The sequence below is a fragment of the Vulpes vulpes genome, chromosome 15 (assembly GCF_048418805.1).
Source record: "Vulpes vulpes isolate BD-2025 chromosome 15, VulVul3, whole genome shotgun sequence".
Classification (NCBI taxonomy): domain Eukaryota; kingdom Metazoa; phylum Chordata; class Mammalia; order Carnivora; family Canidae; genus Vulpes; species Vulpes vulpes.
Genome location: NC_132794.1, coordinates 46,909,541 through 46,925,702, shown reverse-complemented (window position 1 = coordinate 46,925,702; position 16,162 = coordinate 46,909,541). Strand labels below are relative to the sequence as shown.

At 43.8% G+C, this 16,162-nt stretch overlaps 2 protein-coding genes and 1 pseudogene across 2 annotated transcripts in view; 1 reads left to right on the top strand and 2 right to left on the bottom strand.

Annotated features, from left to right (window-relative positions):
- Window positions 1–16,162, top strand: part of GPR176 (G protein-coupled receptor 176) — a 137,283-nt gene that overhangs the window by 4,517 nt on the left and 116,604 nt on the right. The window lies entirely within an intron of this gene.
- On the bottom strand, window positions 7,591–10,495 carry LOC140595606 (lipid transferase CIDEB pseudogene; annotated as a pseudogene).
- LOC112913402 (elongation factor 1-gamma-like) lies at window positions 10,667–15,276 on the bottom strand. Its single transcript, XM_072738231.1, has one exon. The coding sequence runs from the start codon at window positions 14,720–14,722 to the stop codon at window positions 13,769–13,771; it is 954 nt and encodes a 317-aa protein (XP_072594332.1). The 5' UTR covers window positions 14,723–15,276; the 3' UTR covers window positions 10,667–13,768.

The following is a 16,162-nucleotide window of genomic DNA, read 5'->3' as shown; positions in this document are numbered from 1 at the left end:
ATATAGCAAGAGTGAAATTTCTGGATCATTTAGTAACTCTTAAGTTTATTCTTTAAGAAATTGCCAGACTACTTTCCAAAATGGCTGCATCATTTTACATTCCCACCAGCAACGTCCGAAGGTTCTAATTTCTCCGCATCTTTGCCAACATTTGTTCCTTATTTTTTTGATTATAGTCGTGCTGTAGTGGGCATTAAGTGGTATTTCATTATGGTTTTTTTTTTTTTTTTTTTTTTTTATTTATGATAGTCACAGAGAGAGAGAGAGAGAGAGAGAGAGAGAGGCAGAGACATAGGCAGAGGGAGAAGCAGGCTCCATGCACCAGGAGCCCGACGTGGGATTCGATCCCGGGTCTCCAGGATTGCGCCCTGGGCCAAAGGCAGACGCCAAACCGCTGCGCCACCCAGGGATCCCTCATTATGGTTTTGATTTGCATTTTTTAAAGATTGTATTTATTTGAGAGAGAGGGAGAAGCAGGCTCCATGCTAAGCAAAGAACCTATGTGGAGTTTGATCCCAGGATCCTGGGATCATGATCTGAGCTGAAGGCAGATGCTTAACCGACTGAGCCACCCAGGTACTCCCAAGTTGTAAGCATTCTTTATGTATTCTGGGCACTAGATTCTTTTTTTTTTTTTTTTTTAAAGATTTTGTTTATTTATATATTCATGAGAGACACAGAGAGAGAGTCAGAGACAGGCAGAGGGAGAAGCAGACTCCATGCAGGGAGCCTGGTGTGGGACTCGATCCTGGGACCACGGGATCACGCCCTGAGCCAAAGGCTGACCATTGAGCCACCTGGGTGTCCCACATTATTCTTGTTTTTAACAGGAATTGCTGTCATCTAAAAAAACCCTAAGGCCAGAAATATTTATGACAATTTCACCTTTACAAATGACTCAACAGCAATGAGCCCTTTGGGGCAAGAAGACAAATTTAAATTTCAATCCATTATTTTGTTTTTCTTTAATTTTTAAATTTCTTTTAATCCTTTTTTTTTTTTTTTTTTTTTTGTAATCCCTATACCCAGCTTGGGGCTTAAACTCCTGACCCCAAGATGTAGAATCATATGCTCTCCTGACTGAGCCAGCCAGGTGCCCCTGTTTTATTTTTGCTTTACCTGGTCCTATTTTACTCTGGGCCTTAGTGTTTGGTCTTGTGCTATTGAAATACAGAATTCCTTTGCTTACAATTAGAATTGTAACCTTTGCAAGGACCTCCTTCCCAATCAGAGCAGTATTTACGTGGTATTAAAATCTTGTATATGTTGATAGTTAAGGTTATAGTAGTAGAACTTCTTGATGCTGGGATACAAAGCAACTAATTTATTGTATGGAATTTTCATTTTTAGTTCTTTTTTTTTTTTTTTAAGGTTCCCAGTGCTTGGCTCCAAATATCCATGGTTCAGCTAGAAATACTCTGTTTATTGGGTGAGATTTTGTAGAGTGGGAGGAAATTTGTCTCAAAACAGGAACAAGTTGACATGGCTCTGTTTTTCCTCTGGGATGCCCAGAGTCTGAGAAAGTATCTCTTCTATTGAGTTTGCCCAAGAGTTTCCCTAGTAGTCATTTTTCTGAAAAAGCCATTTAGATTGGACAGTGACTGGAAGTTGTTGTGAAAATGGTTTTATTGTCAACGAACTTCCACACTGGCTGGATGAAAAAAAAATTCTTTTTTTAAAGATTTTAAAAGATTCTTTTTTTTAAAGATTTTATTTTATTTGTATTTATTTATTCATGACACACACACACACACACAGAGAGAGAGAGAGAGAGAGAGAGAGAGAGAGGCAGAGACAGAGACACAGGCAGAGGGAGAAGCAGGCTCCACACAGGGAGCGCCCTGGGTTGAAAGCGGTGCTGAACTCCTGAGCCACCTGGGCTGCCTGAGTTTTTATGTTCTTATATTCATTCCATCTCTTTTCAGATACCTCGTGTTTTCTCATTGTTCTTTGGGTGCCTAGTGACCTTATTCTGAGTTGCTTACTTGAATTCTCTCTTCCAAATTTAACAGTATCTGTATTCCATTCCCTCATGGTGGAAAGCTAAATACGTGAATCATTTTAGATGTAGACATTAATGGATGTAAATGTATGAATATATTGACCTTTAAGGTAACTTTTTTTTTTTTTAGATTTTATTTATTTATTTGAGAGATACAGATAGTGAGAGAGAACATGAGAGGGGAGGAGAGGGAGAAGCAGGCTCCCGGTGGAGCAGGAAGCCCAATGTCGGGATCGATCGCAGGACCCTGGGATCATGACCCAGATTGAAGGCAGACACTTAACCAACTGAGCCATCCAAGCGCTCCTCTCCTCCCCCCCCCCCCTTTTTTTTTTTTAAAGCAGTTCACGGTTAAGCAAAAAGAGTGACTAAATTGAGCATTTCATGTACTTGACAGATGATGATGAGAAATGGGGGGGGGGCTGGATCTTTTAGGAAGCTCCAGTCACATCATATAGGCAAGCTTATTGCACATAATGCATTTAGAAAAGTTGAGTGTTGTAAGCACATCTGGCACATAATGGAGTAGTTTCAGTTGGTACCAGTGTCTCGTTTTTTTTTTTTCTTTATTTTATTTTTTTATTATTTTTTTTTAAAGATTTTATTTATTCGTGAGAGACACAGAGAGAGAGGGAGAGAGGCAGAGACACAGGCAGAGACACAGGCAGAGGGAGAAGCAGGCTCCATGCAGGGAACCTGATGTGGGACTCGATCCTGGGTCTCCAGGATCAGGCCCTGGGCTGAAGGTGGCGCTAAACCACTGAGGCACCCAGGCTGCCCTCTTTATGGTTTAAAATCCCACTTTTATTTTTTTCATGATTTTAAATATTCTATTTTAGATTGTTACCTTGAGATGTTTATTGTGACTGCTGAGTCTCTCGTGGTGGATCATTTCCTTGTGCCTTTCTAAGCTTTTTTATTTTATTTTTTCGTTTCTAAGCTTTTGATTGGGACTCCATCTCTTTTCTGAAGCATTCTGTAAGATCTTGGCTGTAGAAGTGGCCTCCAGATCAATTTCAAATTTGCTTTAAAAATTTTTAAAGATTTTATTTATTTGAAAGAGGGAGGGACAGAGTGAGCAAGAGAGAGAGAAGTAGCAGGAGGGAGGGGCAGAGGGAGAAGCAGACTCCTCACTGAGCAGGGAGCCGATAACATGGGGCTCTGTTCCAGGACTCCAGGATCATGACCCAAGCTGAAGGCAGACTCTTAACCAACTAAGCCACCCAGGCACCCCCTCATATTTTTGCTTTGCCAGATGTCATAGGGTCATCACTAGCCCAAGACCTCAACCACAGGAAAAGACATTTCCTTGTCATCTCTCTGAGGTAGAGGATACTTTTTTGCCTTCTTTTTCATTGAGGTGGTCACACTTTGAGGATTCTGGCTTTAGCAGTGGTTTCCAGTCCAGCTATCCACTTCAGGTGGGCTCAAGGGCAGTTCATTGCTTGTGTGGGTGTTGGAACTCAGAGTTAGGTGTGAGGGCCCATTTCCTTGTCTAAAAATCATTCCTCAGTGCAGGCACTCCAGTCTCCATTTCAGGCACCTGGGAATTTCCTTTGATTTTTTTAGTTGTGCATTTAGAGATGTCTTCTGTTTTATCCAACACTTCTAGGTATTTGTAGCGGTTCTGATTTCTGCCATGTTGCCAGAATCCGGAAGTTCAAGATTAAGCAGAACAAAGTAGAAGTTGCAATGATTACTAGATAGGATTCTAGGAGATAGATAACCAAAAGTTAATGGGGTGATAGCCTCTGGTTAGGGGAAGAATATCTTAGAAAATTAAGGAAAATAAGTTAGTAAGTGGAATGTGGGAAGGGAGCTCAAGAAAGTTTAGGAAGTCTGTCCAAAAAATGTTAAGAATCTATCTATCTATCTATCTATCTATCTATCTATCTATCTATCAATCATCTATCTAATCTATCTATCTATCTAATCTATCTAAAAGATTTTATTTAGTCATGCGAGACATAGAGAGAATGAGAGAGAGAGGCAGAGACACAGGCAGAGGGAGAAGCAGGCTCCCCTCAGAAGGCCTTATGTGGGACTCTGATCCGGGGATCCAGGATCATGCCTTGAGCCAAAAGCAGACGCTCAACCGCTGAGCCCCTGAGGCATCCCAGCACTTGAACACTTTAAATAAATTTCTAATAATGCTGTATTAAAAGTTTTGGAATTCAGCTTTTTTAAAAAAATTATTTTTGATGAAAGTTTCCTCCTAATGGGCAAGATTATAAAGTTAGAGACAGAGCGTGAAACCCATACAATCTCTCTGGCTGCCTGACTCTTCTTTTGAGGATTTTTGAAAATACAGAAAAAATATTAAAAAATTATCATAAACTCACAACTCAGAGATAACAGATGTTAACATTTTGTCATATTTGTATAAAAATAAAATGTTCAAATACATTTGATTCTCCTTATTCCATTCTCCCCCATATCTTCCAGAGCTGATAGCTACACTGAATTGGGTTTCCAGTTTAAACTTCCTCTGTCTTGTTGGTGCTTGCTGCCTGTTGCTTGCTGGCCTGTTGATCATGAAGTTTTTGCCAGCGATTTTAGTCCATGCCTATTGCATGGACACATGACTCTGTATGTAGTATTGATTTACAAATAATGGTAACTTTGTCTAGGAGAACTTCAAGTGGACAATTTAGGGAACTCATAGGGGGTCTCTAACAAGGAAAGGCAAAGAAAGTTTTGCTAATGGAAAATAGGTGCTTCCTGTGTCACGAAGGTACCTTGACTTACCTGCCAGTGTGGTAACTACCAGTCAAGAATATTCCTCTTGGGACGCCTGGGTGGCTCAGCATTTGAGCATCTAGACGCCTTTGGCTCAGGGTGTGATCTTGGAGTCCCAGGATCAAGTCCCACATCAGGATCCCTATAGGGAGTTCTCTGTCTCTCATGAATAAATAAAATCTTTAAAAAAAAAAAAAAGAATATTCCTCTTGCCTTACATTTACATTGGGTTGGGATGCCAGGGTGGCTCAGCGGTTGAGCGCCTGCCTTCTGCACAGGGCATGAATCTGGAATCCCAGGATTGAGTCCCACATCAGGCTCCCTGAGTGGAGCCTGCTTCTCTCTCTCTGCCTATGTCTCTGCCTCTCTCTCTTTCTGTCTCTCTCATGAATAAATAAATAAAATTTAAAAAAAGTACATTTACATTGGGTTTTGTAGTGTATAACATACCACATTGTAGCATTCAATCATAAGAACCTTATGAAATGATGTTGGGACATTTCTGTTTTTGTATTTTTTTTTTTTCCTCTCAACATATTCTCCTAAAGCATTACCCTCCCTCTGTAAGACCTATACACCACAGGTTAGCCTCCCTTCATCATGTATTCATCATGAATTTTAGTTGCAAGCAACAGAGCCTGTTGTCAAAAGAAGACAGCTACAGAAGCATTCAGTAAAGGAAAACATTTTACTCGCAAAGTTGGATTGCAAGGAAGTTCAGGTTTTAGAAGGACTGGTTTGCCAGTTGAATTGTACAACAGATATTTAAAAGAAGGCAACCACAAGATTACCATATTTACAGTACCATGTTGATTTTGGGGAAAAAAGCAGTTGTCTCACATGAGTGTTCCAACCTTAAAGATTGTGTCATGCTTTCAGATATCAGCATTGCAAAAGCCAATAAAGTTGCAAATCAATAAAGTTTTTTTTTTTTAAAGGATTTTACTTATTTACTCATGAGAGAGACACACACAGAGAGAGAGGCAGAGACACAGGCAGAGGGAGAAGCAGGCTTCATGCAGGGAGCCCGACATGGGACCAGATCCTGGGTCTCCAGGATCACGCTCTGGACTGAAGGTGGTGCTAAACCACTGAGCCACCTGGGCTGCAAATCAATAAAGTTTTTATTAGGAGTCAGTAACTTACAAGAAAGGCTCAAGATTTCATTTATTTTGTGGACCAGAGCTAGACAGTGGATCCTGAATCAGTTTTTTTTTTTTAAGATTTTATTTATTTATTTGACAGAAAGAGCACAGGCAGAGGGAGCAGCAGGCAGAAGGAGAGGGAGAAGCAGGTTTCCTGCAGAGCAAGGAGCCCCATGCATGGTTTGATCTCAGGACCCTGACCTGAGCCCAAGGCAGACGCTTAACTGGCTGAGCCATCCAGGTGCGGTGCCCTGAGTCATTTAATGTTTTTATTAGAGGGGAGGGAACAGGGCTCAGGGAGCAAATATTTGCTTTCTCATGGTGGGACACCATGAGGACTTTTTTGCATAATGTGGCTTTTTTGCATAATGTTTTACTTTATACCAAACTAGCCAATTTATGAAGAGGGAAATTTATTATTACAGGGTATTAGATTACTTTCAGAATTTATGGCAGAGTCTGGGAACCAGGGACACTCAAGAAATGTGCACTGTCATACCCCTGGTTCTAGCAGAAATCATGAAGCTATTGTCATACACTACTAGACTCTAGACTGATAGACTATTAGACTCTAGAACCTTAGGGCACAACTGGCCCAGATCTAGCACCAAAGCATCTGTCTTTTTTTTTTTTTTTTTTTAATTTATAAGAACCTGATGACTGCACCCAGCCACCACCTCACATAAATCATTTCTGCTTTTCTTGGGAACGTCTTCTGGACAGAATATAGATCATAAGCCTGCACCACAACTGCAAGGCTGTCTGAAAAGTAGTATTTTTAGCTTTTCCAGGCTTTATAGCAGAGGGTAGCAGGTGGTTGAAAGATTATGGAATGAATATTTAGTGAATCAAACTAGTATCTGCTGCTTTATACTTCATGTGGTTCCATGTGTGACTGTCCCTCATAGTGATTGTTGGAGCCCCACTTTTGCTCTGGGAGAGAGGGGTGGGCCCATGACCCAGGCTTTGCTGGTCCCAGGATTCTATTTCCTTGTCCTCAGTGATTGGTTCAAGGATGGTTGTGGGATCCAACCTTGGTCAAAGTACTTGACATAGAGATGCTGGTAGAAAAACCTTTTTTCAAAGGAGCTGCTAAGCAGGGATAAAGGAAGCCAGGAGCTGTCTGCTTAGGAGAGAGTGAGGGCAGAGACAAGCAGGGGTGAAGGTGAAAGGAGAGGGGAAGAGGAAGAGAGAGAAAAACCATCCTGATGATATTGTATGAGTCGCTGGAAGTGCTGAGGCTGTATTTTCCAATTACAATGAAAAAAGCCGAAGTGTCTCTTTTTGCTTAAACTTGTATGACTTAGGTTCCTGTCACAGCAAAAATACCCTGATTGATATATATAGTATTTTTCTCACCATGCATATCCATCAATTGGGCTAACAAAACAAAATCAGAGGGATAGTGACTTACTCATTAGCACCCTCACAGCCAGGCAGGACCGATGTAATAGAAGTTTGATGCCCAGACTGACTGAAACCCAGAGCCCGAGGACTTGAGCAGGAGCAGGACCATAAGTCTGGTAGTGCAAGAGCTCTGTAGCAGAAGGCTGTATTCAGGCCTAGGAATGGAAAGGAGGCTGAAACTCAGGGCTGTGCATGTGCAGAGACAGAAGCCCAGAGATTTTAGTGGACCAGGAAATATTGTGACAGCTATCCCAAATCAGTATTTAACCTCCAGTTCTTTCTCTCTCTCTCTCTCTTTTAAGATTTTATTTATTCCTAAGAGACACACAGAAGTAGACAGAGGCAGAGGAAGAAGTAGGCTCCCTTTGGGAAGCCCAATGCAGGACTCAATCCCAGAACCCTGGGAGATGCTCAACCACTGAGCCACCCAGGTGCCCCTCTTTTTCTCTCGATGAAGCCTCTTAAAAAAAAAAAAGTTACTTACATATAATTATTGGTAATTAATTGATAAAAAGATTTAGTAGCAAGAAAAAAACCTAGCTGTAGGGCACTGAGTGGCTGAGTTGCTTAAGCATTTGCCTTCTGCTCGGATCATGATCCCAGGGTCCTGGGATCAAGCCCCACATTGGGCTCCTTGCTCATTAGGGAGCCTGCTTCTCTCCCTCTCCCTCTGCCTACTCTTCCCCCTGCTTGTGCTCTCTCTCTGACAAAATCTTTTTTTTTTTTTTTTTAAGATTTTATTTATTCATGAGAGGCAGAGACACAGGCAGATGGAGAAGCAGGCTCCATGCAAGGAGCCCGATGTGGGACTCAATACTGGGACTCCAAGATCACACCCTGGGCCAAAGGCAAGTGCTCAACTGCTGAGCCACTGAGGCATCCCAATAAAATCTTCTTTATTTTTTTATTTTATTTTTTTTAATAAGTATTTTTATATTTTTATTGGAAATGTTTTTGTTATTTTGGGGAGAAGGATATAAAGAAATTGAGGTCTCAAGGTCAAAGGCTGAATACAGTGCACTGGGAAGCTTAGGGACAGGAGGAATTGCAAGAAATCTTGATGTAGCAATGGTCAGAGTGGAATCAAGATGCTTGGGGATGGGCTTGTGGCCTTTTAGGGTAAGGGGGAAGCTGGAAAGATGGCTAGGAAGAGACAGTATTCTTTGGGAAAGGGTATAGGCTAGAGGTATAAGGCCTTATGCCGATGGGACCTGTTGCAGTGGGGTCAGAACACCATGGGGAAATTGGGTGAGTTCTCTCATCTGCACTATTCTCAGATCTCCAAAGCCGATGCTGTCAGAGTCCTTACAGTGTGTCTTGGAACAAGTCTAGGGGCAGAGAGCAGCTCAGAGCCCCTTCTCAGTAGGGATGGAGGCGACCCTGCCGCTGCCAATGGCACTGCTCGGCCCCTTCTACTAGGTGGCGAAGGCTGGAGGAAATTCCCAGCAGCATGTGGCCTAGGCCTTGCAGCAGTGCAGATGTCCAACGGAGGAGCTCCCTAAGTACTTTCTTTGGGCCAAGTCCTTGAAAATCACAACTCATGGAGTAGAGCCCGTAGAATGTGGCTTTGACATTGAGGCTGCCAAAGAGGTCTCGAGGGTTTTGCTTGTATACGTCGAAGGTGATGCGGGCGATGTCTTTGCTGTGCTTGGGCTTCTCCCGGCCCAGGCCATATGACAGCATCCCACTCCTGCTGGGGCTCCAGCTCTGCCCACACTCCAGCACCATCAGGCACGTGTCATCCTCCAAAAGCTGGAAGAAGTCCTCACTCTCCACAGCGGTCCCATCCTCCTCCAGCACCAATGTTAGCATCCCACTCAGCAGGAGGGCCTCTGTTGCCTTGTCCAGCAGTTCCTGGCAGGTGGCAGCTGTCAGACCTTTCCGGGTAGTCCGCTTGTGATCACAGACTCGGAAGGGTCGCTGGGGTGGTGGAGGTGAAGTCCAGACTTTCCGGCCAAACTCAGAGCTCATATTGGATACTGACCTGAGCAGGCCACTGGGGTTCAGGGCTGAGAGGTACTCCATGGTGAAGGGAAGGAGCAGGGGAGTTGCCTCTCCCGGTGCGTTCTAGGCTGGGTAGTTCTCTCCGGTGCAATAGTGGTGGTCTAAAATCTTCTTTAAAAAAAGAAAAAAAAACCCTAGCTGTGTTAGAAGAGGTAAATAAATGTTGGGACGCCTGGGTGGCTCAGTGATTGAGCATCTGACTTCGGCTCAGGGTGTGATCCCAGAGTCCTGGGATTGAATCCTGCTTCGGGCTCCATGCATGTAGCCTGCTTCTCCTTCTTCCTGTGTCTCTACCTCTTTCTCTGTGTATCTCTTGTGAATAAATAAATAAAATCTTTAAAAAAAAAAAAAAAGAGGTAAATGTCACCATAGTTAGATGTAGCTTCCCAGGAGATGATGAGTTAAAGTCTTTGGGTCATAAACTGGCTTCCACTGTCCTGAGTTGTTTATAAGAGCTTCTGGGAAGTCCATGAGCAAGGCTCTGTGTGAGTCCTGGGAAACAGCCCTCACCAGTTACTTGCAGGATGTGGGCGAAGTCCTAGACATCTGGCAGATACATGGTTGAGGAAATGAACTGCTCTATGTTTTCTGCTTCAAACTCACCATGGCCATTAAACTCAGGACCGTTGAGGCAGAATTCTTCTGTGGGGGTGAAACGTATGTCCTCAGCTAACCAAGCCCAGGTTGTGGAGGGGAGAACGGGAGTTTTACTAGCATGAAGTCCGGGCATCCAAGTGCAAGGAAGGAGCTGGGCCAGACTCGTGTGGGCATTACTGAGTTAAATAGATAATATAAAGGCAGAAGGCATGGAGTAAGTGGCAGAAGTTGGAGAAGGGCAAAGCCCACACAGCTTCTAAACCATCTTTCAGTTTCTTTAATGTGTCAATTTTAATACCACTGAAGACCGTTGTTTTTACTGTTTTCTGACCTACAATGTTCTTCCCCAGGCATTTTCTGTGATTGGTTTGTGTTCATCCTTTAAACTGCAGCTCAGATGTCACCTCCTCCAGGACAGCTCCTTAGAGTAGATTCCTCTCCACTTTTATATCATCCTGTTTATATTCTGTGGTAGTTAAAACCCCAGGAATTCTCTCATTTGTTTGATGTCCTATCCCTCTCCATTAAGGATGCAGTCATGAGGATAGAGACTGTTTCATTCATTGCGGTGTTCCCCAGCATCTAGAACAGTGCCTGGTATGTCTTTGGTGCTCAGTAAGTATTGATTAGTGAATTGAATGAAATGCTTGGGAACAAATAATTAAATAGCCACTGTCTTGATTTGCATGAAGCTCAGGAGCTTTCTGGAAAGGAATATGAATTTTGTCCACAGCCAGGACTCAGACACACATAATCATATCCAGTAGCCTGGAGGGCGCTCAGAAAAGCCAGATATTTGGAGGGACAGCAAATCTCTTGATAGGAAGTCTACAAGGACAGGTGGTATAGCCTGATTTAAGAGTGAGTCTACGAAGGCAGCATTTTGAACCAGGCAGCCCTGTGTGGTGGGAATGTCACTTTAGCTTTTAAAAGCTTTTAGATCCTTGACAGAGTCACAATTATCGCTTGAAGCAGCTGGGGGCATGATCCTGCGTATGGGAAGAGTGGCTAAAAGGTAGTGTTGTCATCAAGGAGCTACAGGTGGCATTTGGCTGCTTCTACTGAGACAGATGGCTCCTGTATGTGTGAGATCAGAGTGGTACCCGTGAGTTTCTACCAACTGTTAAGAAAAATCTCTGTCCTCCGGTCTATCTGGGAAGCTCAGTTGGTGGGCATGGGAATGTTGAATAAGTCTGAAAACAACAAAGAGAATATTTTCACTCTAGCCAAGTGTTATGGGTTGAATTGTGTGCCTGTCCCCATAAAAGAAAAAAAAAAGAAGAAAGATGTAAAAGTCCTAACCTCTGGTACCTCAGAATTTAACTGTATTTAGAAATAAGGTTGTTATAGATGTAATTACTTAAGATGAGGTCATACTGGGGTGGAGTGGATCCTTAATCCAATATGACTGGTGTCCTCCTGAGAAGGCCACATGAAGACAGAGACGCAATATGTGCTGGAGAACACTATGTGATGAAGACAGAGATTGGGGTTACAGGGCTGCAAAGTCGAGGAACACTGCAGAGCCACTAGAAGTGGGGAAAAGGCAAGGAAGGCTCCCCTACAGGTGTCAGTGGGAGCACGCCCGGTCCTGCCAAACACCTTTACTTCAGAATTCTAGCTTTCATAACTGCAAGACAATACATTTCTGTTGTTTTAAGTCATCCTGTTTGTGGTACTTTCTTATGACAGCTCTGGTAACTTACCACACTGAGGCAATGAGCAAATAGTAGGTTGAAAACCCTGATTTTTGCACAACTGTATGCAGTGAGTTTGACAAAAGACTCAGAGCATCTTATAGCTGATATAATGTGAATCAGTCCGATACTGGCTGGTCATCACTTGTTCTATCCACTTGTGTATACATAGTTTTCAGCACCTTTTAATTTTTATGTATTTAAAGATTTCATTTATGTATTTTAGAGAGAGAGTACACATTGTACACATGCAGGGGAAGAGCAGAGCAAGAGAGAATCTGAAGCCGACTCCTCGCAGTGCAGAGCCTGACATGGGCCTTGTTTTCACGACCCTGGGCTCAAACCAACAGTCAGATGCTCAAATGACTATGCCACCTAGCCACCTCTTCACATCTTTGTAAAAATTTAATGTTTTATTTTGAGATAATTGTAGATTCGTGTGCAGTTTTAGAAAATAACACAGGCATGTTGCATACTCTTTTACCCAGTTTCCCCCTGCAGTACAGGTAAGGTATATGTGCATGGTGGGTATGGCATCATAACCAGGATGTTGACATAACCAAGACACATCCCTGCAAGGGTCATCTTGTTACTTTTTCATAACCACGTACACTTTCCTCCAACTCCTACCCTTTTCTTAACTCTTGGCAACCACTAATCTGATCTTTATTTCTATAATTTTATCATTTCAAGAGCTTTACAGAAATGCAGAATAATAAAGAGTATAACTCTGGGGATTTTTTTTTTTTCATCCAGTATACTTCCTTGGAGATTTCATCCACATTGTTGCCTATGTCCATGGTTTGTTCCTTTTTGCTTTAATTCTATTTGTATGACCTTGAATAAAGGATGGGCAACTCCATGACTTTTCTGGTTATTCTTGCCACAAAACACTTTCAATTTAGTATATAAGATGCAGTCTGATGAAAGAGGCAAAGCTCCAAACTTGATGGAAAATGAAAAATTCTTCTCTCCCCGCAATCTGCAGTCTAGGCCTATTGCCTAGGAGAAGTTTGAAGTTGGGAAAGAGAGTCTGGTTGGCTTCCTTCACCATCTTGAGCTTCTGGCCAAGGTTACTTGGTCCTCCAGGATTGGTGCTGAGATGGGGCTTGGTGGTACAGGGATGGAGGGATAGAAAAGGCCTTAAAGACTAATTCTGGTGTAAGTGGCTCCATACTTTCTGGATTGTCACCTGTTCCTTGGTGGTGGTGATGCCCTCCCATAGTCTTGGTTAGTAGTGTACTATGTTCTTAGTCCCCTGAATGCTGATGGATCTCAGCTTCTCTATGTTGAGGGCTGTTTGCCGCTGCAGGTGACGTCTTGGACAAGCCTCAACATGACCCCATGCCACCCCATCTCACTCCTTAGCCTATATCTGGTACAAGGAAGCACACACACACATATCCTTGGCCGTGATGAATTCTGGGAGTGCAGGCCGTCTCCTATAGCCTCTTTGAGTAGCTCATCAGCTCATTGCTAGCCCTTTAAGTTTCTCAGAGAGGAACTTTTCATGTTGCACTGTAAACCCCAATTGCAAGGATATACATCAAGCTGTCTGGATGGACTTGTTGAAACCCCCTTACTGACTAGGTATGGGGGAGAAATGGCCACCCCCTCCTTTCTCTTCTGAGTAGGTAGGACTTGGTAACCACTCACAAATCTCTTTCTATTCCAGATGAGTAGAGGTTCAGATATTCTAAGCATTTAACCATAACTTTGAAAAATATGCATCTTGGGGTCGCCTGAGTGGCTCAGTCAGTTAAGTGTCTGCCATTGGCTCAGGTCATGATCCCAGGGTCCTGGGATCAAGCCTTGTGTCGGGCTCCCTGCTCATGTTCTCTCTCTCACTCTCTCAAATAAGTAAAATCTTTTTTTTATTTAATTTTTAAAAAAATTTTATTTATTTATGATAGGCACACAGTGAGAGAGAGAGAGAGGCAGAGACATAGGCAGGGGGAGAAGCAGGCTCCATGCACCGGGAACCTGACATGGGATTCGATCCCGGGTCTCCAGGATTGCACCCTGGGCCAAAGGCAGGCGCTAAACTGCTGCGCCACCCAGGGATCCCCTCAAATAAGTAAAGTCTTTTTTTTTTTTTCAATGTTCAGTTTCCTTTAATGACCCCCATCTCCCTGAAGGGCAGGTACAGGCAGCTAGGCGATGATGACAAGAGATGTTTACTTGAAGATCTTGCCCTGATTGAAGGTTTTGCCCACATGCTGGAAGGCCCCCTCCCAGCAAAAGTACTCTCGAACCAGCGTCTGGGTCTCCTCGCTGCCAAGATCCAGTTTCCGCCACGTATAGGACTCGTAGTCCACCTGCCAATCTGGACTCAGCGGAAAGGCAAGCTCCTGGCCTTGGAAGACCCAGACTCCAGAAATGGAGCTGCTGTTGTTGGTTCCAAAGAGGATGACACTGGCAAAGGCATTCTTCCTCAGCTTGTCCAACCGTTGGAACATTCCAGTGATGAGGTTACAACTCATAAAGGTCTGAGTGAGCTCCTCAGGGAAGCGGTACTCAGCGTACCACAGGGACCAGCCATCCTTATCGAAGTGCTCCCAGAAATACGGCAGTGCCACAGTGAGAGTGTCCTCATTGGAGTACTTGCGCTTAAATTCGTCCAACACAAAGGTACTCTTGGGCAGGTGAGCAAAGGGGTCTTTGGCCTTTGGCTCAGCAGCCAGTGCCTGCTCACATTCATCCATTTCCTCCTCAGGAGCAGGGGCAGCAGCCTTCTTCTCCTCTTTCCGCTCAGCCTGGGGCTTCTTCTTCTCTTCCTGAGAACCCTTCTCTTTCCGTGGGGTGTCTTTTTTAGGTTGGCTCTCTGCAAACTTTTTAGCATCAAATTGGGCCGTCTTCTCACAGAGTTTCACCTCCCCCAAGACAGCCCGGAACTGGGGCTGGTTAATGCAGGTAAGGAACCAGCGGTTGGTATTGGGGAAGGCCTGGCAGAAAGAAGGCTCCAGGACCTGTTTATAGAGCCACAACAGGGTGCAGACAACTGTGATGTCAGCCAGTGTCACACGTTCGCCCACCAGAAAAGTCCTCGTCTTCAAATGAGTATCCAGGAGCCCCAGAATTCGCCTCACTTCCTCCTTTGCATTCTCTGTGGCCTGCTTGTTGTGGTGCATGATGCCCAAGGTAGGAAACACCCAGGTACTGGCTGGGGGCACTATGTTGCTATCAGCAAAGCTCACCCACTGCACCACCTGGGCTGCTGCCTCTGGAGTATTTCCTCGCAGCTCCTCATTGCTCACATAGTAGGCAGTGGCATTGCTCTCAAACACACAGAATCCATCGTCACCCTCAAATGCTGGAACCTTGCCGGCAGGAAATTTATGGAGAAATTCAGGGGTGCGGTTGGTTTGGCCAAAGTGGAAGTGGGGTGGTGCGGAGAGCACGCGGACCTGAGCCCCGCTGTACTGAGCAGCAATGAGAGCCTTGAAGGCCCTCTAGTTTTCAGGATATGTGTACAGGGTCCCGGCCACCATGGTGATTCCGCAGAGACAGGGGGTGAGGCTCTCGGCGCTGCCGCAAAGTAAAAATAAGTAAAATCTTAAAAAAGAATATGCATCTTGATCTGACATCTTACTTTGGTATTTATTGTCTCTTGGTGCCTTGGAGAAATTTTCTGATTCCAGTTGACTAAATAGTATGTTTATTTAGAAATACTTTAAAAAAAGAAAAGAAATACTTTTTTCCTACTTAAACTTTATGAAGCACTTTTTTAAAAAAAGAGATTTTAATTTTTAATTCATGAGAGACACACAGAGAGAGAATGGCAGAGACACAGGCAGAGGGAGAAGCAGGCTCCATGCAGGGAGCCAGATGTGGGGCTCCATCCCGGGTCTTCAGGATCAGGTCCTGGGCTGAAGGTGACGCTAAACTGCTGAGCCACCCAGGCTGCCCGTGTATGCACATTTGCACCTTTAATTACAGCTACATTTTGGGACACCTGGGTAGCTCAGTGGTTGGGTGTCCCCCCAGGGCGTGATCCTGGAGTATAGAGATCAAGTCCCACATCAGGCTCCCTGCATGGAGCCTGCTTCTCCCTCTGCCTATGTCTCTGCCTCTCTCTCTCTCTCTCTCTCTGTCTCTCATGAATGGATAAATAAAATTTAAAAAAAAATTAACAGCTACATTTTGTTGGGGCTTCCTGTGCAGTTTCTTAGGACAAGAAACACTTCCAATGGCTGTTAAATAGAAGGGAAAGAATAACTCTTTGAAGTCTACCTAAGTGTGAATTTAATTTCCAGGAACACAGAGTTCAAGCAAGACTCAAGCAGAGACAAAATAATCAAATTTTGGTTTTCAGACCTTCTCATTGATTGATGAGAATAGCACCTTTTCTATTTGTCCTGTTGTTTCTGTGGCCTTCTCCCAAGGCTGCAAATCTTTATAGCAGTGATTCTACAAATTACCAGAAGCCCTAAAATGAACCACACATAAAGGTCTTGATTAGGGACTAGAGAGAGTTAACTGCCTGTTTCTCTGTGGGCTGCTGTTATTGTTAAGATTTCATAGGACTTAAGTAAAACAAAAGAGTATATGGGACTTTTCTCTAAAGAGTA

Excerpts from the sequence above, each read along its gene's own strand:
- LOC112913402 (XM_072738231.1), bottom strand. The coding sequence starts at position 14,722 with ATGCACCACAACAAGCAGGCCACAGAGAATGCAAAGGAGGAAGTGAGG.